At 39.6% G+C, this 27,592-nt stretch overlaps 1 protein-coding gene across 5 annotated transcripts in view; it reads left to right on the plus strand.

Moving 5' to 3' along the window:
• The first annotated feature begins 2,929 nt into the window (after positions 1 to 2,929).
• Positions 2,930 to 27,592, plus strand: part of chchd3a (coiled-coil-helix-coiled-coil-helix domain containing 3a) — an 80,928-nt gene continuing 56,265 nt past the window's right edge. For 4 of the 5 annotated variants that reach the window (XM_042222937.1, XM_042222939.1, XM_042222938.1 and 1 more), the window contains exons 1-4: positions 2,930 to 3,169; positions 4,187 to 5,033; positions 13,478 to 13,571; positions 24,048 to 24,228. In XM_042222937.1, the coding sequence (XP_042078871.1) occupies positions 3,089 to 3,169; positions 4,187 to 5,033; positions 13,478 to 13,571; positions 24,048 to 24,228 (1,203 nt within the window). In that variant the 5' untranslated portion in view covers positions 2,930 to 3,088. The remainder of the gene's footprint in view (positions 3,170 to 4,186; positions 5,034 to 13,477; positions 13,572 to 24,047; positions 24,229 to 27,592) is intronic. The other variant, XM_042222941.1, reaches the window with a different exon arrangement.

Below are 27,592 nucleotides of genomic sequence, written 5' to 3' on the forward strand. Positions count from 1 at the left end.
CGAACTTTTCTATTTGTGTTCACCTTTATATGTTGCTGGGATTGCCCTTGTGTTTTGGAACTCATCTTGTAAGGGGAAGATTTGCTCTTTGATGCAGCATGTTTTTCAGTCAATAACAGCAACATTGCCCATTATCTTGGTGCACCGCTGCGAATTTTAAAGCAACAAATGTTAACTAGCTCACATAATTGCATAAACCAATGCAATGGTGCAAAAAACAAGGTGGGTAATTATGGAGATTCTGTTTACATCTAGCTGGTGTTAACATATGAAACAACTAAAAGGACGATAGACATTGCATTTTCATTCTGCTGTATATGGTGAATGACTGAGCTATCAACAATAAATTAACCAGATAAGCAAGGATCATTATTGCTCTGCATTAAAGTCAATTGAAATGGTACTAGTCCTTGCTACAATAATGCTGTGGCAGAAAATAAAAATGTTGTATTCAGCTAAATCTGTTTCTATAAGCACTTCTTTCCACATAACCTGAGGCACTCCACAGCACGCCTTAAGGGTGCTGCTATACATTGTAAGTCTTTATTGCATTATGTGTTTGTAGTAGGCTTGTTGTAGTGGTGAGAAATGCCTCCATGGGCAAGGACAAGACTAAATACATTCTAATACTGAGTCAAATCAAAGATGATGGAAAAGGTAGGTGTTATTTTGCTATGTGATATATTTTAAACCCATAGGAGCTACTAAAGTAGGTACAACAAGTCAAATCCACTGGGTTGATTTATGCCAAATGCCTCACAGCTCCAGATATCAATCATATATATATACACACACACACACACACACACACACACATATATATATATATATATATATATAGTGGTAGGAAGCTTTTTTGAATGAATTCTAGCAAAGGGTGTGATCTTTGTAATACTGTCTGTCATTATGGTAAACTGTTTTATATTAAGAAATAATGTATTTGATCAAGGTTTATTTTGTGTAAAAGGGCTGAATGAACCCTCTGTGTATATCAAATTTCACACTAACATCAGAGTATACACAGCCCAAACAGATTTTCATTGATTTATGTTTGTACATCTGCGGCATATGCATTCCAGAAGACACAAAAACACCAAAATCGTCAGGAAACAGATTTATAAAGACTGTATTGTGTTATTGTGTGTATATAATATATCAGGTTTATAGGATTCCTATGAGCTGTCATTCCTCATAATATCCTCTCTTCTGGAGGCATATCAGATTTCCAGCTATAATGTAATGTTCTCCAAGGCTGTATGAGTTGTTGAAATGGATATGGTAGGTATGTATTTGTCAAAAAGGAACTATACAACATGTGAATGAATAATAATAAAAAAAAAAATTCATTAACCCTAGCTGTTGATTTCGTTATGCAGTAAATGCTCATGTAGAACCCAAGATTTGACATTTCAGCGTTTCCAGCATTTTTAATTCGAGCTGATTAAAACACACACACACACACACACACACACACACACACACACACACACACACACACACACACACCTTTTGTTTGTTTCTAAAGTCTGAAATGACCCCCAGAATACATTTTTTTTAATACCTAATTTGAAATGATTCAGTCTTTTTCTTTTTAATCTTTATTTGATAGGACAGTGGAGGGAAAACAGGAAAACTGTGAGAAAACCTATGGAAACACATCCTTCGGATGGATTTCAAAATTAGCCATAGCATACGCTCAACCTAGCGAGATGAACCGGTGCCCCCGTTGTAGTCTTTTTTCAACTGTGGGATGATGGTCTTCAAGAGAAAATGTTGACTGCTTTTATTACATTAATGGGAACTAATTAGCCTACTTTGAGGTTTTCCCTGTCTATTCAGGGATGTTCAGAAAACAAATAGTCGTAAGGAAAATGAAAAATTAACTACATTTATAAAAATACGATTGTTTACAAGATGTCCAAAACAAATCAAGGAAAGACAAGATATTTATGAGATTATGTTAAAGAAACACATGTTAGGTTAATTTGTAATTCTAGGCCTTGAGTGAGAGGTAAATAAAGTACTTAAAGTGTATAGAATTAAAGGCTGTATGAATGTATGTTTAAATGGGGCTTGTAGAAGAGGTGGGCGGATCAATCCAACTATCAAAAGTATCAATACCAACCCTGGCACTTGTATTGGATCGATACCACTGAAATAGGATTATGCTTGTTTCTATCCTCTAAGTTCAATATGTAGCCAGTTGTACTGTGTTAAATACATGTGTTTTTTTGGAAATGAAAAAAACAACAACCACCCCTTAAAATATGCACAATGAAAAACATCTGTATATTATGTGTTGACTGTCACATCTATTTTATTTATAGCCTACATCATATTTAAACAACAGAAACTGACCCAAAGGGCTTAGAGACAGGCACATTTACACTCAGGGCTCCAAAAAAACCCATGTTTCAAAAAACATTACAAGTTGAAAGGTATGTTTTGTTGTATTAACTAACGGTTGTGGAACGTAATCATGCCCAGTAAATCACAATAATTCAGTAGTTCAAAATTTGAGAATTAATGATGATTCATCTTATAGATAATGACACACTGCTCTGTGCTATAGAAGCTGCCTCTATAGGTTAAAAGTACTGTTATGGTTATTTGCATGTGCTGGCCTTGTCTTTACAAAATTTGCAGCACTAGCTTGTTGTCTAAATGTTTTGAGTGGTTAGTAAGATTAGAAAGGGTCCATATGACGCTAATTTTGTGCTGTCAACAACTGACACAGTATGTTTTCCCAGATATATATACACTACTACAGTTACAATATTAACAGCGACACAACTGACAGGAAATTATGACAGGCAGTGTTGCACGTCACTATCCCGCGCTACCACGTGAAATCAATAACCAATGAAAGTCGCTGTTGCATGGCCGGATGACGCTTCTGTCCAATCAACTCGCGTGTTCTTCAAATACGTCGAGTTCAGGAAGCGCTAAGAATCCCAAGCAGTGGAGAAAGTGAAGCCATCTATACCTGGCTTGAAGTAAACTGTCCAAAAATAAAAGCAAATTGCACTTTTGTGTTATTACATGTGACACAGATAACTGACATTTGTTAACGAGCTGCCGTTTGACTATGGGAGCAAACAACAGCACCCGCCGCGTGTCATTTGAATCAGACGAGAACGACAACGTAACGGTGGTGAAGGGCATACGGGTAAGTGATATGATGGACCTTAGTTGAACAGGTGTTACATGGCTGCCTTAATCCAATGCTGTGTAATCCGAAAGCGTTCTGGAGTGGAAGTGCAGTCTTATGCTATCAAAAGTGCTACGTGGCTCAAATGACGCAGAGTCCTGGCAGCCTGGAAACTTTCATTTATTTTCATTCATTCGTGAAGCATAGAAGAAGCAAATGTGTGGTTAGTAACCCCTGCAGTTGCTTTGAGATTTAGTCTGAATGAACTTTTTATGGCTTTTTCGGAATGTTGACGTCACTTGCCTCGTGCTCTCATGTCGGCTGCAAACTTATGGCTGCGTTGTTGATAATAATACCACTGATCAGCTGGTGATAAATATAGAGCAGAGCGGATCAGACTGTGGCTCTATCTATTATTACTCAGTTGTTAAGCCAACGTGCCGAGACTAGTGCTATTTTGGTGCTTATCTAAAAATAATAAACACAATGTGTAAATTTCTATACGAGCAGCAACAACATAGTTAAGCATTTAAGGAATGTACTTATTTCTTATCTTACCAAGAGCTGCATGAGAAGATTGATACCATTTATACTTCAGAACTGAAAACTGAATCGCTGAGTATGAAAACTGAAAATCAGGAAAACCCATGCCAGTCTATCCACCCCAACATTATAAAATATCCCTAAAATTCCCACTAAATACTCTATTAACTTTATATTGTGTTTGAGTGAAATCTATAAATAAAGTGTGGTATTAATGTATACTTTATTGATCCCCGTGGGGAAATTCCTCTCTGCATTTAACCCATTCACCCAGTGAAGCAGTGGGCAGCTACTGGGCGCCTGGGGAGCAGTGTGAAGGGACGGTACCTTGCTCAGGGTAGCCCTTCAGTGGATTCAAACCTCTGACTTTCCGATCATGGGGCGACCACTCTACCTACTGAGCTATCCCCCCCACTAGCTTTATGCATTTATTGTGATATCATTGTAATTTTTCATCTAAGTGTTCAACTTTTCTTCCACTCTCCTTTGCAGCTTTCTGAAAATGTCATTAAGCGCATGAAGGAACCTGCAGCTCCTCCAACACAACAACAACCTGCTACCACTCCATCACCCCCAGCAGCTCCAGCTTCTCCTCTTCAGCGGCCAGTGCCTCCCCTCTTTGAGCCCATCACCTCCTTTCCTCCTCCCCCTCCTCCTCTTGTTGAACCTGTTGCACCTCCAGCTCCTCCTCAGTCTGCCACAGAGTCTGTGGCTGCACCTCCACCTCCTGTAGAAAAGGTAACAGCACCCATCATTGCTGACATAGTTCCCCCATCTTCATTTCCCCCAGCTGCTGCCGTTGCTGCCGCTGGCGTTGTTGCTCCTGCTGTTGAGCCTGTAGCAACACCTTCTCCTGTTCCTGCTTCTGTTTTTGCTCCTGCTGATCCCCTGCTTCCTTCCCCCTGCCCTACTCCAGCTGTAGTGGAAGTAGTCGCCCCGCTTGCTCCTCCTCCTCCCCTCGTAGGTGAACAATCACCTCTTAAAAATGAATCCACTGCTTCCTCCCTTCCACTTGCTCAACCTGTTGCTCCTCCAAATGTGGCTGAACCCTTTACTCCTTCATCTGTAGCTGAGCCTTTATCACCCCCTTTTCCTGCCAAGACTGAGCTGATCACCTCTCCTCCCCTTCTTACTGACTCCGAACCCCTCTCCTCCCCTTCTGTTTTCGAGTCTGTCAACTTCATGCCACCACAGCCTGCCAAGCCATTTGTTGCACCTCCCTTGCCTGAATTTAATGCTCCTTGTGAACCAGTTGCCCCTCCTCCTCCTCCTCCTCAGCCCAAAGTTGAACCAGTGCCCAAGTCCAAACCAGTCCCACCACCTCCTGCCGCATCAGTTGGTGAGTTTTTATTCCAATTTTTAAAAAAAAAAATCACTGCTGGTAATACAAAAATAAATATAAAAAGCATGCTATTATTCTCAATGTCAAGAGTGACCAAAGAATTTGAGGAAGAAGGAAGCTGATGTGGTTTGATTAATAACTTAAACAGCTAGTTAATCCAAAGATCAGACACGTGTTCCAGTTTTTATAGATTCATGCAGTTGTAATCTTTGACCTATGAAGCAGCAACGCAAACTTCATTCTCTTCCCTCTTACAACCGATGGAAGTGTACTTATAACAAAACAAAAAAATCAGTTGTTTTTGGGAGTGACTCGTTTTATTATGAAATGTACGGGACGCTCTTTACCTGTATGCTTAACTGCAAAGCCAAGGCTATGTGAGCCTCAGCTGTCCAGCTACAGTGAATTTTAATGATGTTTATTGTGTGGGTGTTTACTTTAAGCCACCTTAAGCTTTTTGCCTCCCAACTTTTCATGCAGATTGTAATCAGTCTTAATTTAAAAAAATGGGCCCCACAGTAGCCTCGGTCATATTGTGATTCATTGCCATCCCCTAACTGTTAATGAAATGATTAATTCTAACTTGTACTAATGCTAATAAATTGATGCTGTAATTAGTGGGCAATGATTCTGCCTCGTCACTGTGAAGCTCAGGCTGTCATAATAACTCTTTTACCTTCGTGCAGTTTGGAAGTAAAATAGTGAGGCTAAACTCGTGCTTTTTACTCATGTGGCTTTTATTAATATTTCTATATTAATAATGGATTAATTGACACTTTATTTGAAAGAGTCAACTTTTAAGAAGCCACAGAGAATAATCATGCAGTTTCCCTTTGCTCTACCATTTTTCACATCTATGTTTTGGTATTCTGTTTCATTCTCACCATCATCATCTGTGACTATTTTTTTAGCAGAGAAAACTTTCAAGGCCCTCCGTGTTCAGCAACAGGAGACTGCTGAAAATTGTCACATGTTAGTGAACATATTGTATCATAGCTTCTTAAAACTCACAGTATGAAATTCTCTTTGAATACTAATGTTGCTCTGTGTTTCCTGGACGTTAAAAAGGGTAACCGTTTGTTTTAAATGTCCCAATATGTGGTCAGTATTAGGCTTTCAGCTTGCTTCCAGTGCACAGCACACAGATAATGAAGGGATAATTGAGTGACAGTCAAAACGTGTGTGTACTGTCTCACCCACGGAGCTAAAAGCTGACACTCTTTCCACTTTTCTTTTACTCAAAGTAAAGTTTTAGCCTTATTGTCTTGCTAGTGTAGGCGCATGGCCCTTATCCCTTGACATTTGTGGCAGAGGACATTTGAATGTTACTTGTTCATTACGCAGAGCAGAACGAGCCGTAGGTGCAGATTCTTTCGAGGTTGGCATCCAGGGTGTGGGCAGGCTTCCCCATCCTTGACTGTGCTCAATCAGTAAGGTAATTAAAAAAGGCCAACTTATGCCACGCCACACTGACTCCAGTGATTAAAACGACACCTCCGCAGTTTCACACAACAAACCTCCAGGCCTCATTAAGGGAAGAAGGTGGTTGGAGAGTGTGTATGTGTGTTACATTTCTTTACTTTGCAACTGGGCTTCCATGGTATGACACAGAATTTTGTTTAACTACATAAGTAACATAAATGGACAATGTGTAATTGCCACTGTCAGTCTTTTGGGTTTATTGTGGTTTAGTGGCATTTACAGAACTGCGCAAAAGTCTTGAGTCACCCCTCATTTCTTTACATTTTGCTGTTTGGACTTTTTGGAGCCATACATTTTCCAGAATATTTTTTAAGCAACTGACCTATAAATCATTCAAGCATAAGAAATGCATCTAACTCAGTGTTGCGTCTACACATAAAAGACAAATTCCCAGTTTTAAATTGTTTCTTAGACACTTTGTTACTAGCAGCTTGTCACAAGAACACATTTTCCCCCATTTCTTTAGATGATTCGTCAAATGATACCAAATATAACACTGGATTTGGTGTGCATGGTATGGTTTAACCCCACCACCACCAAACAAAATAATAAAAAAACCCAAAGACACTTGTCAATGGAGGATAAAAGAGGCCGGCCTAAAAAAAAGTAGCAGAGGAACAGTATCTGTAACTCAAGAAATAGAAAAAGAAACAGCAAAGACCTGGAACAGAATCTGAGAAATGCACCTGGCACTTACAATAACTGATCTACTGTTCACTGTTCACCATCATCAGAAATGGCCACAGTGGCATGTATTCAAGCGGTCAGGGGAGAGATAAAAAAGTGAGTGTCTATAGCCATCTGTAAAACATGGTGGAGGATCTGTCATGGTTTGGAGCTGGGGATTTTGTAACAATTTATGATCACAGAACAGTATCGTACGATTTTGATCCACCATGCGATAGCACCTGGAAAACGTCTGACATTAGTTACACTAAATTAACTGCCCCTCTCCTGAAGTCTTCTCCACGCTCTTAAGAATGTGCTGGGATACACAGCAAACCTTCTGGCAATGGCACGTAATGATGTGCCGTCCTGGAGGAGTTGGACTGCCTGTGCAACTTCTGTAGGGTCCATGTATCTTCTCATGATACCAGTAGTGAAACAGACTCTTACCAAATGCAAAACTAGTGATAAAATAGCCAGAAAAGATGAGGAGGGAAAAAATGTCAGTGGCTCCATCTGTAAAATCATTCCTGTTTTGGGGGTTGGCTCAGTGTTGCCCCTCTGGTGGACCTGTTGCTAATTCCACTAACACCAACACGCTGATTAATAACCCCTTCTGCTACTTAACAGACCAGATCAGAAGTGTAACTGACTTCATGCAATACACTGACGAAAGATTGTACTTTTAATAATTTGAGCATTGTATATTATCTGTAGTCTCAATCAAAGATCACAGTTGAAAGAAAGGTTTGACAAATCTGTAAACGGTTAGATGATCCCTGGTTAACTAGTATTAGTCTAGATATTGTTTTCATCTATAACTGCGAGCTGTAGATGGTTTTGAAGTAAATAATTGTTAATAATCTTAAACTGCAGTTCAGTGGAGAAAGGTTTTCATCAATAAACTACTTGATTTGCAAACCTGAAACTTTAAAGTTGCCCCTCTAAAGTTGTTGTAGTAATTAAATGATCAATGTAATTTAAAGAAAAAGGCAGTTAGCAAGTCCTGCAGTCCTGAAGTTATTGTTGTCTTCTAATTTTAGAGCCAGTCATGCCCAGACTAACAATTTCCTGCATGTGGATTTTGCCTTTAAAGCATGCAACACTGATGTGCTTTCTACTGTTCTTTTGTAGAGTTGTGCTGCTTTTGTACCATCTCACTCTGTTTCTTCTAGGCTCAGCCTATGATGTTGAAATCGGGGTTCTGTAGGTACAAAACCATCTGTTGCAGAAGATAGGCTGCAGATAGCGTCGTTATTTATGATGCTAGCAGGATGTTTTCGTTCTTTATCGTGGTGCAGAATGAATTTGGAATTGATCAGATGCTTCTCTGATGTTAGTACATAACAAGGACAAAGTTAAACTTCTTTAGTACACTCGAGAGTTCCAGCACAATCCGAAAGTTTCCCGCAGTGCTGCATGTTCCAAGCAGCTTCCACATTGTTAGTCCAGGCTTTGATCCCCATCAGCCTGAAGTCACAGAAAATGGCTTGGAAAAGAGCGGGAATAGTGCATTTTCTTTTATTTTTATTATCAAGATGAATAAAGTTATAACTCCATTGTTTGCTCTAATTAGTTTTTAGATTGAAAGATACATAAAACAATAACTTAACTTGTATGAAGCGTTGCTGTCTACTTTTTTCACAGTGGTCACCTGTCTGTTCTGGGACATTAATTTATCATTTCTGATGTCTTTCCATTTCCTTTCATTGCTCATTAAGTCTATAAATACTAATGTGAAGTCTGATAAGAAGCACAGATCTCTTGGGACCGATAGAATATAGTCCTTATGCACACAGTGCAAAATAGTGTTTGTTTTGGCTGTATTAACATTTTTTTAATCAATGTATGTGGCGGCCTCCTGCAGGGTGTATTAGTCATACAACAGCAATGTGCGTCGACCTCTTTGCAAGGTCACCACGAGGTACCGAGTTTACAGAAGTATTAAAAGAGTCGAGAGGGAAAAAAAAAGCTAACTTGGGATGATTGATCAGGCACGCTCTTTTTAAGGAATAAGAAAAAAAACAGTATGATGAATGTGAATCTTGTTAAAAATGTTGCAAAGTTCAGCCCAATCCTCAAAGGGTGTGACCTTAATGAGGCGGACATTGATTATGCGCGTCCACGAGAGTTGGGTATCGAGTGAAGCACTCAGCAGGTCGGCTGTCTCTAAATCATGGCCTGAGTCAGTATGTGTGCGCTGATTACACTGTAGTCAAGGTTGAACCTCCTACACCTTCTCCATTGTGCTATAAATATTCATGTGCCAGAGCCCACACACTGCTCTGGACTAATAGCCTGCTTAAAGATATCTCCCAGGTGAGGCAAGGAGAATTTGGTTTGGGGGGGGATACCGTATACGTTTGTGCATAAATGTTATGTTTTTCTTGTTGTCTCTTAAAAACGATCACTTAGATCGTGTCTCATTGCACAAGATTTTGTTAACAGGAGTAAAAGAGAAAATCTGATGATCCGACTTTCACCCGATTGCCGGGGCTGCTTGTTTCCTCTCCGCGTTTTCTTTTCTCCACCTCCTTTTTCCCTATTTGTATATAGTGAAAGGTGCACAGTGATTCGACTAAGCGCGAGGTAGAAACGTGAGGAAGTGGTAATGTTACAGATTATGCCCTCCACGCGGGTCCTGGGGTTAATGAAACTTCTGATGAGAAACGCAATTTGCCTTCGTCTATTATCTCCACTGCCAATAGCCCCGCGCTCCACCGCCTCGCCTCGTTCTCTTTCGGTTTTTCCACAGGGTTTAGTGATTGGTGGAAATGGGAAGGAGGGGGACACGTCTAAAAAGATGATGAGTTTTTAATCTTTTTAACATTTACATGTCCTACTCAGGATTGACACGGGCTCTGTCGATCTGGAATTGTCTCTGACCCCAGCCAGCCTCCCTCAAGGACCCCAGACAGTGTTTATCATATCAGAACCTGTTCTCCTGCCGACCCCGCTAGCAATCTGAAGCTTCTTTCTGTAGGGCTGGAGAGGATGTGGTGATAAATGAAGAGTTGCTTAAGAATGGCTGAACTTGGAGGACTTTTAAAATCTTCATAGTGCACTACTACAGGGTATATATATTCAGTATAAATGTAAGATATTCTAAAGGGCAGTTGATGCTGAAACAGAAGCCTTACCTTTAAAGTTCATAAAGACAGAGCGTGACCTGCGACTTTAGCTGCCAGTTTTGATATCCAGTCAAATCCAGCACAAGGATAGACATGTTTTAAATTAAGTATTAAAATAAAGTATTTTGAATTGTTGACTCGCTGTTTTAATACAAGAGGAATTCCCACCCATAGGTGATTTAAGAAGATGATAAAACGCTTGCATTTTAGGTATGATGGTGTCCTGTATCCAATCAATATACAGGGAGTGTTTCTTATTTATTTTTATTTGTTTAGATGCTCAGATATTTACAGTACTGTGCAAAAGTCTTCAGCCTGTACTATGGCTGACAAGCTGTGTTATCGTTGGCATTTTCTGTAGTTCAGCTAAAGGAATGGGAACAGATGATGTGTTTTTTGTGACAGGCTGCTAAGTGCCTAAAGATCTAATTTAAAATGTGTTCTTTGCAAAGTTGTCTGTTACGTGCGGGCACAGCACTGGTTCATTCCTTGAGTTAGATACCTTTCCTATGCTCGAATGATTCATAGGTCAGATTTAAATGGTTTAACAAACCAAAAAAATCATTCCTGTGAAAACGGTCACTTTACCGTGTGGAGTATATTTGTTTTTTTTCTTTTGTTCCGTTTCATTAAAATAAATCAGCTCCTGAAAACATTGTCATGTGAAGATTCTCTATGGGTTCATCATATTTAATCAGTTATTTGGTTTGTTGTTGACAGGAAAATATTGAGCAGGTCATCGAACTTTAAGGTATAAACTGTTGATTTCTATTAGGAGTCAGAGCCACAGAGTAACTGTCTACAGTCTGCAAAGTCAAAGATGACAAACTGTGCGGTCATCTTTGTTGACCACATCACAGCATTAAGGCAATCAGAATGAATGGCTAGCCTGACATTACAGTAAATATGATATTGATGAGAAATATTAATATTGATCGCTGAGTTGCTGGTCTCTCGTAGTCAGTAATGTCCCATGTAACTCGAGTGTACATTTCCATTTTCACAGGATTTTTTTGTGGGTAATCTGAGTCTATTTCATAATAAATCACAACATCACAGCATATTTCGCACCGTATTTCAATACCTGTCGTAAAACATAATTAATACGTGTTACTTGGCAAGCCTACGGCAGAGCCTCTGTGAGGATTTCAGACCTACAGGTTTGTCTCTCCTCTGCTGGTCTTAACAGAGTTGTAATTAGACTCTCCTCCGCAGTGAGATCAATGGTGCTTCTGAGTGCAGTCAAACATGATGGATATTACTTTCTCACACTGTGGACAGTAGGTGACAGAAGCCTCTGCCTTTAAAGATATGCTATGCAGCACAAAAGTTGTCAACTGTCAGTCACCGCCTCTGTTTGTTCTCGTGTTTCTTCTGAAGGCCTGTCAAACTGAACCTCGCTCTATGGGACTTATTCATTCGCTTTACTGTAAGTAAAGAGGAATCTTCTGAAGGTAAAGAGATGGCCCACGTAGTCACAGTTTGAGCTCATGTTATATGTTGTTTTCTGCAGAGAAGACAAGATCGTTCAACTTCTGGTTTGTGTGTTTTTAAAACGGGTAAATTAGTACGAAGCTGCTGAAGTACTGAAATTAGATTTCAGTATCCATGGCACGAGTTGCACGAACAACAGTAATATCTTTGTACAGTATCAGTATCATGACCTTCTTTTTGTTTTTACGTCGAAGCACGGATAACAACATTGTTTCACACGCACAAGTTTTAACTGGGAAGCAGAGGTTTGGCTGAGCGACATTTAAAACATTTAATTACTCTGTTGTATTTTAATCAGGAATTGTGTCTTTGGCTTTTAAACAGAACAATGTAAGTCGTGACGGGCTTAAATTTAAATCCTAAGCATATGTTATTTAAAAAAAAATTCATTAAAATTCACATTGAAGTGAATAAGGCAATTTGAAGAATTGTTGGCATTCTAATGCTTAAGGAAATGATTAAGGAATCCAGTTGCTGCTAAATCCATATGTTGGACAGATGTGAAATAATAATGACCTCAAAACATGGCAGCTTTTTAAAATGTAAGATTTGACTTTTTTTTTTTTTCTTGTTTGTTTCACTATCCCGAGATGGCAAATGCAGAACGGCTGGGTATATTTCTGCTCTTATTGTTTTCTCCTAGTGTTAATCTGATTAATCTGGAATTAAGTTTGCGTTTCCTGTTGTTACCGCATGTTTTCAGGTAATAATAGACTCTGACAATAGGGATTATGCTATCTAACTAATGCGTTGTGAGAGTAATCTTGACAGACTCAGACACCCCCCCGCCCTTCTATCACTGCAGTGGTGCAGCACACTGCATGGTGCTTCTGTCTTCAGAGCACGTTTCGGCCTGGTCGCTGGCTGGCATCTTTACTTTCATGCTTAATTACCTGCCAAGATAAACCGCCGAGGACATGGAGTCATACACGTATGATGTCCATGACATGAATATATGCAGACGGGGTGGCATGGCGCGAGTGTATACACTGCTTTGTATGTGTTTAAGCCGTATGTGTGCTTTCATTGTGTTGGATTAAGTTTGTTTTGTGACTGTTTTTGACACCAACTACACATACAGACTGTAGAGACCAAGCTTTCTGTGCCAAGTCGCTGCACTCGGTAAACACTCTGTAATAGAGCTGAAATTCTGACAAAAATAAAAGTGGCGAGAACTACTTTATTTAAAAATAATAGTTTTAGCCACTTTATCACACGGTTTCAATGTATTTTTTATTTCTTTTTTGGTCTGTATCCTATCATTTTGGGCTTTTTGTTTGCAACCACAAGACATTTGTAGACTTAATCTTTATGGTGAGAAATTATAGTCTTTAATTTTTCATTAGCATAACATCTGTCTTCATTTCTAACATTTTGAAACCAGATGATTAATTCATTCATCAAGCAGATTAGTCAGTAATGAAAATAATCATTAGTTGCAGCCCTGCCCGACAACAGTTTTTTGTCTTTAAGCAATTTAGCAACAAACTACTCCGCTTAGACAAAACACAGCGTACATGCACTGAATCATTACTGGTTAAATGTTGAATCTGAACTGCACATTTACTGATTGGTGCAGCTTTTCATGTCCACAAACAGCAGCTGTTTACTTGGATCTCTTATCTTTAACTCGCTTTCTTTGTCTCCTTTTTCTCTTTTTCTGTCAAGCCGATGAGGAGGCCCTGAGGAAGAAGATCGCTGATGAGCTGTATAAAGACTTGAAGCAAGAGAGGGCCAAGGTAGAGCAAGAGCTGCAAGCCTGGTGAGATTAACGAACAGAAATATGGAAAATTAGTCTTTTTTTGTTGCCTTATTTTTGATTGATTGCTCAAATTAAGATTCTTGTTTTTCCTTAAAGTCAGAATTTTGGATGTTCCCTGTTTGTTGGGTATTTTGTCTATTCCCCCACCACCACCACCTTCTTCTCCTTGTGGGCCATGACAGCTGGAGTTAAGCTACTGCAGTAGTGTCAATTTCTCTTCCAGGTTTTTATAAGAAAGCTCAGACATTTTCAGATGTAACCATTTTTCACTTTCATTAATAGTCAAAAAGGTCAGCACCAGTCTTTCCGTTCCCCGCTGTTTCCAATTTACCTCTCTTCCGAAGTGCATCAGCACTTTTTTCCCCTCCCTGTGTTTCGCCCCTTCTCTCATTCTCTTCTGATCAATTAATCATGTCTGAGAAAGGGGGGCGCTATCCTGAGATAATTTCCTGGGTGTTGAGTGGGTGATTCATTAGCCCTTCCTGATGAAGAAACGCACTCTTCATGCGAGGGGCACATTCCAGTCTCCATCTCTCGCACTCCTCTTCTCCACCCTCCTTTTATTCCTTTCCTTCTCATCTATCCTTTTCTTTTCCCCCCTAAAGTAGCAGGTGTACATACCATAATGTTGGATAATCGAGTTGCTCCCTTTCTTTAATGGGCCTGGATGATGTTGAATGAACAACTGTGATGAGGCTCTAAACACGCTCTTGTATGGTATTGGGGGGGTTTGGGCAAATCTTTCAGAACACGAGGAGGTAGGTAGTGTTAGCCTGCCGATTAGCCTCATTTTTTTAGGCTTATTCGAGATGAGAGTGAAATTAACAAGTGGTTTTGAGAAATCATTTGTCTATTGATTTTCTTTTTCTTTTTCTGGTCATTTTTATGTAACTGCTTCCTGAAGCTCACTTATTGATGTCTGTTCACAGGAGTAAGTGCCTAAAAATTACGCCCTCCTAGCAATTAACTGAAATCATAGTTGGCTTTCAAGTCCTCAATTCTTGTTTGTGCTTGGCATGGGCTGCATTTTCTTTAGAAGTCTTAACTGAACTGGAATGGTAAACAAACAGTTACCCTCGTGTTAGTTGCATGTGCACGTGTGTAGATTCATATTCAGATCAGTGTTTAATGTGGCCTTTTTTGCCATTTGCTTTTTCTTGGGTCCGTTCTTTGCTCATTATTTCTGTCCATTTGTATTACTGTCTATTCATGTTCCTAGTTAGCAGCTGGCAGGCAATAATACATGGAACAGCTTTTAAGGGTATTCTGGGCTTTGAAGAGAGCTTTTAAAGGGAGAACTGGCTAAGCAGTTAGTTCAGATTTCATAGGGATTATGTAGCATCTGATTCAAGCCTAGTAAAATCACATCCTGTTACATATTTACTCTACTTATGTGTGGCACTGGCGTCTGACCGTCCCTTTTTGACTCATCAGACACGGGGACAGGTAGAAGAATAATTAACACACTAAGCACATTTTTAACTGGGTGCTGTAATAAATTGCCTTTAGGTTGTGACAGTTCAGAGACTGAATCTGCAGGGGAAACGGTCTTGAGTCATGGGCTTGGCCCCTCTGTTAAACTGTAACACAGACAGCAGAGGACAGAAGCGGTGCACCTGCGAAAGACAAAAGTAAAATACAGTAGAGGCTCTTGCTTTTTATTAAAAGAGTGTTCTGGTGCAAGCATTTTTTAACTGCAGTGTGTTGGGTAACCTTTAGCAGCCTTCAGAGCTGTATTCACCAAATGGAAAATCTACCTTCATTTGGTGCACGGTGGGTGTTAATTTTAGAGCCTTTGACACCAAATGTTTCCTAGTGTAATCGGATTATAAAAGCAGTGTTTAAAAGGCAAGACTAACTGCAGCCAGTGGGGTTTGCAATGGAAAACAAATTTTCTAATTAAAAGGAGCCAGTTGAGGTGGTTCAAACAGCTGGCTAGGTTTACCTCTTGGGCATATCCTAGGTAAGATGTTTTGGGCATGTCTTACCAGGAGGAGGCCCAAGGGCAGATTTGGGATACACAGGAGAGATTATATCTCTTGGGTGGCTTGGGAATGCTTTGGTGTCCTCCTGGAACAGCTGGAAAAAGTTGCTGGGGAGAAGGAGCTCTGGGCGTCTCTGCTTCGACCGTCATCCGTCATTTGCGTTACGGTTGTAGATTGTGATGAACTTCCTTTCTTTCCTTTGTTTTGAATTAACATAAAGTCATACTAGCAGCACCTTCTCTACTCTAAATACATATACATTTTTATCGTTGCTGTTATATCTCCTGACCTGCCTCAGGGCATTTGTTCTTTATCAGTTCAATGAAATAAGCTACGTGAACAGTGGAAGTTAAAAGCATATTTCAGGCCTGCTTATGGGGCAAATGACTGGGTGTGCATCCAAAGTTAGTGAGGGTGGTCTCGACCTGTGCAGATCCCAGTGGAAAAACCTGGAAACTATTATAATAAATGTCAAACAACATCTTTATTGATACATGCTGAGGTGTTAAAACTACTCATTGAAGGTAGAGGGGAAATCGTCAGATGTCATCTTTATGGGCAGACTAGTTAAAATATTACATTAAAAGAAACAGACAGTACTTTTTTCTCTGTGCTTAACGCCATAGTTAAAGATTAAAAATGGCTTCCTCTCCTTTTTGTTAACATAAATTAACTTTGCTGGACATAAATAGATGAGCGGAACACAGTCTTTTTTTTCCCCTCATCTGGGTTGTCAAATCATGACTAATTTGCTGTAATATTTCACCCTCTTACAGTGCAGATGTGCAGATAGTAACTACTTTACAGGTAGTATTATATTGTTAAAAGCAAACGAGGCATAGTGAAGGTGGTCACTGCTGGATTGAAAGACACAGCGAGGACTCTGTAATTGTTTTCTTTTTTCCTCCTCTGGAAAATTAGACTAACAGGTAAAGTTGTGTTTTTTTTGGTGTGAAAGTGTATCAAAGCGAGGCCAGCAGGACTGCTCGTTATCTCACTGCTCACTAGTTAAAAAATCCTGCAGTGAAACTGCTGCACCGCATGAATGCAGAAAAATGTAAGAATACTTGAGGAGAACGGATTTACACAAGATGCGTGATCCCAAAACGTCGAGGTCCTATTCAATGCAAATAGTCGGTCAGGATGCCAGCAGAGTTGGATTTTATTCATATGATCTAATTAATTATAAGTCTTACAGATTCATTCAGGATTGAAAAAAACAAACAGAAACAGTCAAAAGCCTTGATGGATTGTCCTTTTTCCTGTGATAGCTACTTCTTGGTTACTCTCCTATTTCTCTCATTTAATATTGTTTCTTGTTTCCATTCTGCGCGGTATTCTGTTCAGGCAGATAGTTCCTGGGATATTCGAGGATCGGCGGTGTTTAGATTAGGCAGTATTTCTTGTGCTTGGCTCCGGGGCCGTAAATGAACTCCGGAGATCTGGCTTTGCATGTTTTGCTCTGGTAGGAGTGAAGGAAGAGCTCTGAGTTCTGAGTTCATTTAGGTGCAGCCTAAACTGATTTGTTGCAAGGAGCGGGTGCAGGGAGAAGATTTGCCTCTGCCGTTTCTCTGTGAGGCATCAGAGCAGAACGACTCAGAGAAAAGGATGTGAGAAGGAGGGATGAGGGTAAGAGAACTCTTACACCAACCTGACTCTGCTCTGTAACGCTCTGCATCACTGTTTCATCCAGTTCTTCTTCTGTTTCAAGTTTTCCTCCCCGTTGCCATTCTTATACTTGCACTTTAGTCTTCCTCTGTCTTTCTTTCTTTTTTCATTCTCTCCTGTATCCTTTTTATTTATATCAAACTCTCAATACTTTTCCCCCACCCCACCCTCTCACCTCCACCCTCAACCCTCTCACTGCCACCCTCCCCATGCATCAAATGCATGTGTTTGAATCTCCAACTCTAACACTCAGAGGTTAGTTGTTACAAAACTTCTTCGCATTATTTCAACATGTAGTCAAGCAGCCTGTGTTGGCTTGTGCAATATAATTGCATGTCAGACTTTTGAGTGAGAACAGTGACCTTCTCTCCGAGCTTCCGTCTTCCCACCCTGTTAACCATGCTGTCTATTAAATTCTTTATTGCTCCCAGATCAGACGCAGACGGTCTATCCTACAGATTCTAACATTTTGTTTATTTTTATCTTTTATCTTCACATCACAGACATATGCTGAAACACACACACACACAAAGCTGGCACAACTTTCAAAAGACTTGTGTTGTGAGGTTATTTAGAAACAAACAAACAAAGGTCCTGAATTTGACGTGATTTAGCCCGCGTTGTTTCTGCACAGTAATTATATCCCAAATTGCATCCGAATCGACGACATTACTAGTCTGAATGCATTATGTACTGTTTCATCTTTATCACATTCTGTGAATACTGTGATGTAGCAACTTTGTAGTACTGTCACACCCACAGTAGTAATAATAACAGTAGAGATGATGAGAATAAAAGTGGTTTTCCTAATATTAGTAATCATGTATTTTGTTTAGCCCTTTTAAACAGAGCTCACAAAGACCTGCAAGCATACAAACAGAATAGAAACAGTACCGATAATGAACGACTGTACGCCCACGCCACATGCATCCAAATAATCAAACAGCTGCTAAGTTGATACTTTGAATCTAGCCATCCCTGACACTGTAACTATCACCAGAAACTACCTGTATTATGACAAAAATAATATGGCTGGAATACCAATAATAATACCCTAAATGGACCTGTTATGCTCTGTTCCAACTCCATGTTTTAGTTTGTGCACTCTGCTAAAGTAGCTGTTTTACAGTCATGTGGATAAAGCTTTAGTTGTGAAAAACTATGTACACCTATTAGTTCAATTGCTTGTACACTAGAATGACATTTAGTAAGAATAACTTGAAGTAATAGTTTGTCTGTATGATTTTTATCAGGCTCCAACATCACTGTGGAAGTATGATTGGCACAGCATTTCAGTTTTCAGTGCTGAACTTCAGTTCATTGTAACACCTTGATTTTTTTTTTCTTTTTCAGCCATTCTGTTGTAGATTTTCTGCTGTCGTTGGGATCATTGTGCTATTGCATGACCTAGTTTGGCCCAAGCTTTAGTTGTCATACAAATGGCCTCACATTTGACTCTTGAATACTTTGGTATACAGAGGAATTCATGCTTGAGTTAATAACTTAAAAGGTGCCCAGGTACTGAGGTTGCGAAACTTTTTTTCCCCACAGCTTTTCTGCGCATTGAAAGAGAAATTGCACACTTGATGCTCCAGACTAGTAAAATGATAAAAGGTCTGCCTTTATAGAAGTGGTCAAACTTGCTTTATCACTCACTTTATCAAGTGCATAGAAAAGGTGTGCTTAGTTTTTCCCAGAAAAGCATCCAGTCCTTCTGCAGTCCTTGGGTCTTCTTTGCTCACATCCACAGCCCTGTGTCTGAGATGACTTCAAAACTGGCATCATGCGGAGCCAATAGTTGAAAGAAACTGTTTGAAACTGAGTATTTAGAGCAAACCTGAAGTAGCACTTATTGGGAAACGTGCAGGTTAACAAGTGTCTTTAAATCAACCAATCTCGTAAGGTACTGATGCTGATTTTTTTTTTTTTTTTTTTAGTGAACTTTGATATCATATGTATTTCTTGCATTTTAAAAAGCTGAGAGTATGTATGGCTGCCACTTTGATTAGGCCGCTCTCATAAATTGTAAAGTGTCTGTGGAACTTCTCGGTAAAATAAACTTCCCGGAAAAGTAGAACTCAAAAATAGTACTGCCAATGTAACATGTGTGAAACCTGGAAACACCTTGCAACAGTCCTTCCCTGCCCTGCCAAACAACCACACCAAATCAGCAGCTAGGTGGCAACTACACCTGAGCACTGAACCCTATACTGGAAATTCCTCAATAATTGCAGGGAGCATCTTAGAAACAATCTGTTCGCATCCCTGATAACTACTCTGACACCGAGAGCTTATAGGGCAGCACCAGCTGTAAGTAAGCACCCTTACAGTTCTTTTGTTAAATAAATTCAACATGTCTTTCTCAGCATATCTGTATATGTGTGTGTGATGCAGTCATTTCAGTCTTTGATTTTCTGCATGATGAGATCTTTTCTATAGAGCTCTTTCTTTCAAATGATGCCTCTTATAAAATTAATCATATTATTGCGAAACTACTCCTATCGCCAGTTTATTAGGCCAGTACCAATGCCATTGAACTGTAAAACAACAACAACAAAAATCAGACATCTGGATTTCTTAGTATGGAAGCATACTGCTGATGTATTTGGTTATTTTTATTGAGTCTGTCCACTCTAGCAGCAAATCTAATATCTGTAGAATCGGTTTTAGGGAGTTTGGTTGTTAAAATGTCATTTCTAATATCATCCCAGTCTTTTAGCTTCATAAGACACTCCTGCACAGAATGATAAGCATCAGACCTCTGAACTTATTCTGCTCAGTTGGGAGTTGGAGCTCCGTTCACTTTGTCTGATAGGAGAAGAAATCAGGTGAAACTGAAAGTGTTAGCTACTGATGAGGCTTGATTGTAGCTCCTAAGACTTTTGCGATCGTGTCTTTATAGTTTTGGGTAAAGTAAGAGTGGGATAAGGCTTTTATGTTCTTTCTGCTGTTTTCTGCATTAAACCTGCCACGAAACTGATTGTCAGAGTAAGCATTTATATGTAACTCTGCTACAGTGTTTGATAGCACCCACTGTCAGGTGCGGTGTATGTGCGCGTTTGTGTGTGTCAGAGCGAGTGCATAGCTCTATAAAATATTCATAGCCAGCGTTCTGCGACATTATTCCTTACATCAATATTGCATCGGGCCTTTAAATGCTTTTGTTTCAAGGCACTTGGGTTGAGCTTGCACTGTTATGCAGGCCTGTCAGTATTCAATACTGTATTGAGACACATCTTGTGCAGATGACAGGTAGACAACAGGAAGGATTAATGGGTGAAGAGCTGAGGAGAGATAAGGATGATGACTAATGTTGAGTTAACAGGAGGCATGGATTTAAACTTTCCTTTGTTTTGATATTTGCATAAAGGTAATGATATTTAGCTGCAAAGTGCTGGATATAAATGAAATCGGCATTTTTTTGAAATCTTCTTTCTACTCATTGTTTTTGACTTTTTGTTTTTGGAAAGTGTGATGACTACGGATGACTATGCACACAAAGCTTGCCTTTAATTCATTTCCAAAATCAACGTATAATTTTTTCCCGTATGAACTGCCACAGATCTGATGTCTGCCAGATTTAAAAATAGTGCCCTAAAGAAGCGAAGTATTCCTTAGTCCATCTGTTCAAGGTCACCTCACAAATGTGGCGAGTTCTTTTCTTGAAAGGTCGACACAGTTCGACCCACTTGTGCTCTGTTCCTCTTCAAAATAATGATTCCTCAGTGGTTCTGACTTTCCATCTTTCTGTTTTTAAGGCTTGAGCCAGGGAACAATCAAAGCTCTGGTTACTCGGCCAAATGATTCCCTCTTTCTGTCCTGAACCCGGCCAAACATCATCCACTTATCCTCCAAAGACATGATATTCTTCCCTTCTCCTGCACTCTGTACGTGTTGTTTTTTTTCTCTCTCTCCCTCTCCGTCTGTGGTTCAACCATTCTCTACCTCAAAGCCCCCTCTCTTCCTCCTAGTGTCAATCTTCTACAGTCGAATGAAAAATGCGTCCAATATCCCAGAGACAGGGCAATAATGACTGGAAAGCAATAGAGGTGAAGCAGACAGATAGCATCCTGCTAGTGATAGCAGTCTTTGCTTGGGTTAGCAGTTGTGAGGAAGTCGGTAAAAAAAAAAGAAGATTTTTTTGCTGGGCTGTCTATTTTCTTGGCCCTCTTTCTTTCTTTTGTTCATATGGTAGCTTTTGATACTTTGTCAGGATCTCTTGTAGGTGATATGAATCGCTTACATTTTTTAGTTCACCTACTCCCATGGAAAAACAATATTTCATAGAACAACACAAACCACGCTATTTTAAAGTTTCCTTATCATCTATTGAAGAACTTATGAACCTTTTTTACATGGCAAATGGCAAACGTCTCATTGGGTACATTTTTACTGAATTCTATTCTCCTAAAAGTGTCGGACTTGTCATGTCCTAAATGTGAAATTTGTAGCTTTTAGTGGCCCACGTGACTGAAACCAAACCCTTTTTCTTGAGGAGAGTGATATACAGTCAGTCATGTGTCATAGTTTTAGCAATAGCTTGTTGGATAAAGGTAGCTTAGGTGCATTAGCAGTGCAAGCAGGGAAGCGTGGATCGGAGGGGAAATGGTGAATGTAAAAGGCCATTAGGAGGCACCCTGTGTGTCTGTGTGTGCGTGAGTCGGAGCCTGATGATGGATGGAGTCTGCTGACGTGTGCAGCCCAGTGGACTGTGAGACTGGACATGGCTGGTCTCTCTCCATCTCTTTCTCTCACTCTGTGCTTCACTTCTTCTTTGCTTCACTTCCTCAGGGCCAAACATGTCATGTCGCCACTGCTCACACACTCTCCTTACTTTTGTCTCTCTTGCAGGCTTTTCATCTGGGTCCCCATGTAACCTGACTTTATTCAACATTTAATGGTATTGCAGCTTTTAGACATCATACATACTTTAATTAGCCCGACCTACCCATCATTTCCTCAAAGCCGAGGTCTTGGAATGGTCAGTCAAATCTGTCCATCGTGGTTGTCGAAATGTTCGGTGTATTCACAAGTGAATGAAGAGATAATGTGATTCTTTTGAAATGGAATAAAAGATGAAATCCTATCAGGTGTTTGTAATGTCAAGAAAGTATAACCATGAGTTGAGGAAGCCACCCATGACTCTCACTATACACTTGCTTTGTAGGATGATCCATTTAAATTATCATAATGAGCCATAATGCACAAACCTGATGAGTCTGTAAATGAGTCATTTAACTTTTCTGTACTTGAATTCTTGTGAAGATATGAAATAAAATGGGAAGAACTACTTATTCTGATGAATCCCAATTTAGATACACCTGCTGTGATTTTAACAATGTCTCCTCGTTGCTTATCATACAATAAGAGATGAGTGAGACCTCTGCTGAGGTTTGTAGATGGCTGATTCATATGCGGAGGAATTTGTTTTGACTCATTTTCATTCATGTCAAGAGTGTTTTTCAGGGCTTTCTTTGGATTTTTGTGATGCAGATGTTTGTTAACATCCTCACCATCTTCTTTCAGTCTGTCATAATTCAGATTGCCTCTCGCTCTGTCTGTTCTGTTTATTTTACCTTGCTGTGACTGTTTGATTCCGAGCAGAGGAAGACTTTCAGGGTTTCAGGGATGTTCCTCCTTATTCAATCAAGCACACTGTCACTGAATAGGGAGTGCGTTGCTAGGCAACTATGAGAACCCAGTGACAGGGTTCAAACGGTGGTCCTGTGTCTGCGGAGTGCGTACTGCCTCAGTCTATGCTACTGCTTCATAAGGTTGATGTTCCTTTTTTGTTGTTAAATGCTAGCGTTTTCTATTTATTTACTGTAAAGTCACTCTTTAGCTTCACTATAAAGAATTGATATCTGATAAATGGTTTCAGTTTCACTTGACTGTGAATTTTATAACTTTTTATTTTTGATTTACCCTTACTTTTCAAAGCTGTCCTTTTTGTGGAATAGCAAAAACATGAGTATGGATCAACCTTCAAAGCCGAAAAAAATGAGCCCACATGAAATTGGCAAACAGTGCAGTTCCTTGATTTGCCATGTGAGGCTGGCTCCAAAAGCAAGTTAGTTTATAGGCCGTGTTAAAATGTAAATACACTGTTTACAGCCTGTCACAAAAAATCATTTTGGTCTGTGTAGGAAATTCTTTCTTCCTAGTGTGGAAAATGTAATTATTCAGAGTTATAATTAATTATTATTGTTAGAAATGTACTGGCTAGGAGGTAACCACTTATTCCACTTATTAATTTCTGGTCACTGGATTGGACTCTATTATGGTTTTTGGTGTTCGTGTCTTTTGAGCATGTAATGTTATCATTATGGCCAAAATGCTAAAATCAAGTTTTCAAAATCTGACTTTGCAAACCGTTGGGTGACGTTGTGGTGGCTGCTTCTGTCTTTTACATACAGTCTATGGATTTATGGATGTATGTTTGATTAAAATAAAATTCATATACAGAAATATTTGCCAATATCTACTGTTTGCTTCACTAGCACCGTATTTACATTTGAGACCTTTTAATTGTTTTCAGAACTCCATGTCATGTGAATATAAGTAGTCTTGTAAACACTGAAGAAGCTCATTTGTTGTGGCTTGATCTTAATAAACATAGAAAACTGGATTTTGAAGCGCCACATATACAGACGTGTTGTATCAATGTAACAGATTTTCTCTCCCTAATGTGGAAGCATGTATGAATGTACAGTAAGCTAAATTATGCTAATCATGCTAATTTATACATGAAATTATGGCATTTAAGTGGTTTTAAAGGTGTAGAAATGTTTGACTTTTTTTTTTTTTTTTTGATGATACACAGGGTGGAGGCAGAAAAGGCCCGGGCATCAACACAGGCACATGCTGAGGCTAAGTCCCAAGTGCATGGTGAAGTGTCCAGGCTCCTGTCTGAACAGCGAGCTGCGGTCCAAGAGAGCCTTCAGCAGGCTTTCATACGGGAGAGGATTGCTGCTGAGGATGAGAAGCTCCGTGCTCACTTATTAGTAAGTCCTTGAAAAAAAAGTAGTTAATATGTTGCTGTGAATGTGGCAATTTCAATGTATCTTGCTAACAGTTTCATGCATCTTAAAATGCACATGAATCTAAATCTGCACCATGACCAATACTGGCATTAAAACATGGTGGCTAGAGCTTTTCTGTGTTTGAGTTTGCACGTGCTCTCTCTGAGTGCTTATGGTTCATTCTGACTGTGAAAACACACGTAGGTTAGATTAATTTGCTGTTAGGCAAGTGTGAATGTGACCACTAATGGCTGTGTTAGCTTTATGTCTGATTGCTTAGCTGTACAGGACATGCCCTGCCTTTTGAACAGTGTCAGCTGGAACTGGCACAGGAGTGTTGTGCAGTGTCAAACAAACTAGAGATGGCACGATACCACTTTTTTATGTCCGATACCGATATCATAAATTTGGATATCTGCCGATACCGATATGAATCCGATATAGTGTGTTTTTTAATCAATAAAACTGTTTTTTTAATAACTTGCTGCATTTTGTATAAGTTCATACTCAAGTTTAAATAAACAACAACACTAAAGCTATTCTGTTATACCTGTATGTAAAAAAATACACTGCACCCAAAATATTTCATAGTTCAGCAATACTGATCAATCTAATAAACTTAAACCTACTCCATCCTCCCTATTCTGGTATTTTAAAGAGTACTTAGGTTGCTTAATATTTCTGCTAACTAATAGGGTTGCAAACTCCCAGCAAAAAAAAATAGGGAACCACCCCCCACCCTCCACCTCATGATGCTTAATTGATGTAATCAACTTTAATTTGATGCAGGGTGAAAAATTTTTTTTAAATGAGAATAAGAAAGAAAAGTATGTCTTTGTGCCCCCTTTTCCCTGTTAATGCCCTATCGGCCCCCCTGGCTAAACTTTGCTAGATCCGCCAAGCACAGTTACCAGCCGTCAGCTACTTAGAAAAAGATCCTGGTGTAGAAAGTAATATTAAATAAATTCTAACAACAGCTTATCAAGCTTAAACGTGCTGCTGTTGTTCAGCCGCTGGTTTCCTCTTTCTGGTGCAAAGTGGGCCAAAAACAAAGAGAGACAGACTCACGACAGAAAAGCCGATCAGCTGATCATTAATCAGTTTCACGATTGAAGTAGCAGCAGGAGAGGGAGGGAGAGAGAAGAGGCAGTCGCTCCATATATCGGTTGTTAAGCTTAACATGGGAATGCTTTACAAACATTACACACTTGCTTTACTTCTCTCTGGGATAACTTCCTTGGAGATGAAATGCCGGTTGAGGCTACAAATACACACAACCGCTCTATCACCTGAGCACACTGCTCCGACGTGCTACGGTTATGAGCCGAGTTACGCCATGTCGCAAGTTTTGTGAGGTGCTTTTTTGATATTTAATGGATTGGATTACATTTTTTTATTTCTCGTCGATATCCGATCCAGTAATTTAGGTCAGTATCGGACCGATACGTAATATCGGATCGGTCCATCTCTAAAACAAACTGCTGTTTTGTTAAAGACACCTTGTGCATTCCAGAGATATGCACAAGGTGTCACTTTGGTGTGTTTCCCATGGGTTATAGCTGTTGTTAGAGGAAGTTTGTTTTTGTCCGAAATAATAGTCATGTTTGATGGATGGATGGGGATGTGTGTGCATGTGTCTCATCACTACAGTTCAAAAAGAAGAAATTGTATAGACTTGTATTTTCAGAGGAGAGGATTTTTTTTAAAATCACAGTTCCAAAGATACATACTTAATCTATTACAGCATGGCTTTATAGTAGAAGAATTTAGATGTTGAACTGTCTGCAGTCCAGACCTTTCACCAACCCTCATGAAAAGTTTAACAGCTGGAACCCTCTGTTAGACAAGAATGGGACAACAGCCTTCTCCCAAAAGTCCAGCAGCTGTTCTCCTGAGTTCCCAGTTTACTAAGTGTTATTAAAAGAAGAGGGAATGCTTCAGATTGGTAAACTTTGCCTTGTCCCACCTTTTTTGAAATGTGTTGCAAATTCAAAATGACCTTCTGTTTTTGTTTTTTTACTCGGTTTAAACATTTGTTACGTTTGCTGCGTTCTACTGCGAATAAAATCTGGGTTCATTTTCACTAATCATTACATCTTCTTTTTATTTACATTTCACACAGCGTCCCAACTATTTTGGAATTGAGGTTGTACATAAAGGGTCCCATTTTATTTTCACACATTGCTGCTCTGTCACACACATTTGCACTCTGAAGTGAACCTTTTGGCAGTTACGCAGAGCACAAGTGGTACAGCGACAAATGTTAGGCTGTGAGCATCACCGTGAGCAGCAATTCATAGAATATATTCCTTTTCTACCCATTCTCAACACTGTATATATCAAAGCTTTTTCTGCATTATAAAAACTCATAGCACGGTGTCACAGCACGGCTTACACTTTAAACATAGTACAGTAAGTAAACAGCTCTTTGCTGTAGATATTGTTGTCCTCTTTTTAAATCTCGGCCTGTTCATCCTGCTGCCGTTATGAAATTTACCTTCATTTTGAGCTGCCTGTGTCTTTATTTCCTGCAAATTGCCCTTGTAAACATTGTCAGATGAGCATCCTTTACCACACACACACACACACAGGCAGTGTATTATTTTCAAAAAGAAAACACATTTTCCCTGGAGTGTGTCTGCTGTTTACAAACCTATGCTATTGATTATATAGCTCATTTCACACGTTCATCGGCGTAATAGAAAAATGAATCATTTTGTTGAGAGAGAGAGAGAGAGAGAGGACGAGAGAAGCGTTGACGTGATTCCTAGCCGCGGGACAAGTGTATGAGGGATCCTTCATTTGGAACTGCTGAGATCGAAAGTTAAAAAATAAATAAAGGTGATGAGCGAGAGAGATGGTGAGGATGGGAGACTTATGATGCGATGTGCTTTTCCATTCAGCCTCTGTGAAGAAAACGGTTTCAGTCATAAGTTTCCTGTAATTTAATTTCTGTTGTTTTCATGGGGAGGAAGGCAGGACAAATGAGAGGCAGGATGCAGTTAAAGGAAAGGAAGGACAAGAAGTTAACACCTTTTACTGTACATATGGAGCAGCAGCGTAGGGGGTGGTGCGTCTTACTGAACTGTCACAGAGGAAAGTCCTTGTGCGTATCTTTGCCCGTATCTTCCTGAAGTAATAACTCCCTACATTTAAGAGAACTTTTCCTTAAAGCTGTGAAGTTATTGCTTGTAGCCCCAAGGCTAACCTAAGGCCGTTAGGAGCCTTTGAAACTACAGATAGATAACTCTGCAATAGCTTAGCATTCAGCAGCAGCCAGAGCGTACACACAGTCGTTTTCACTCTTTGTTCCGTTCTTTGTAAGCTATATTTTCTGCATAAATTC

The sequence above is a fragment of the Haplochromis burtoni genome, unplaced genomic scaffold (genome assembly GCF_018398535.1).
Source record: "Haplochromis burtoni strain Fernald_Lab_line unplaced genomic scaffold, NCSU_Asbu1 Contig_98, whole genome shotgun sequence".
NCBI lineage: Eukaryota > Metazoa > Chordata > Actinopteri > Cichliformes > Cichlidae > Haplochromis > Haplochromis burtoni.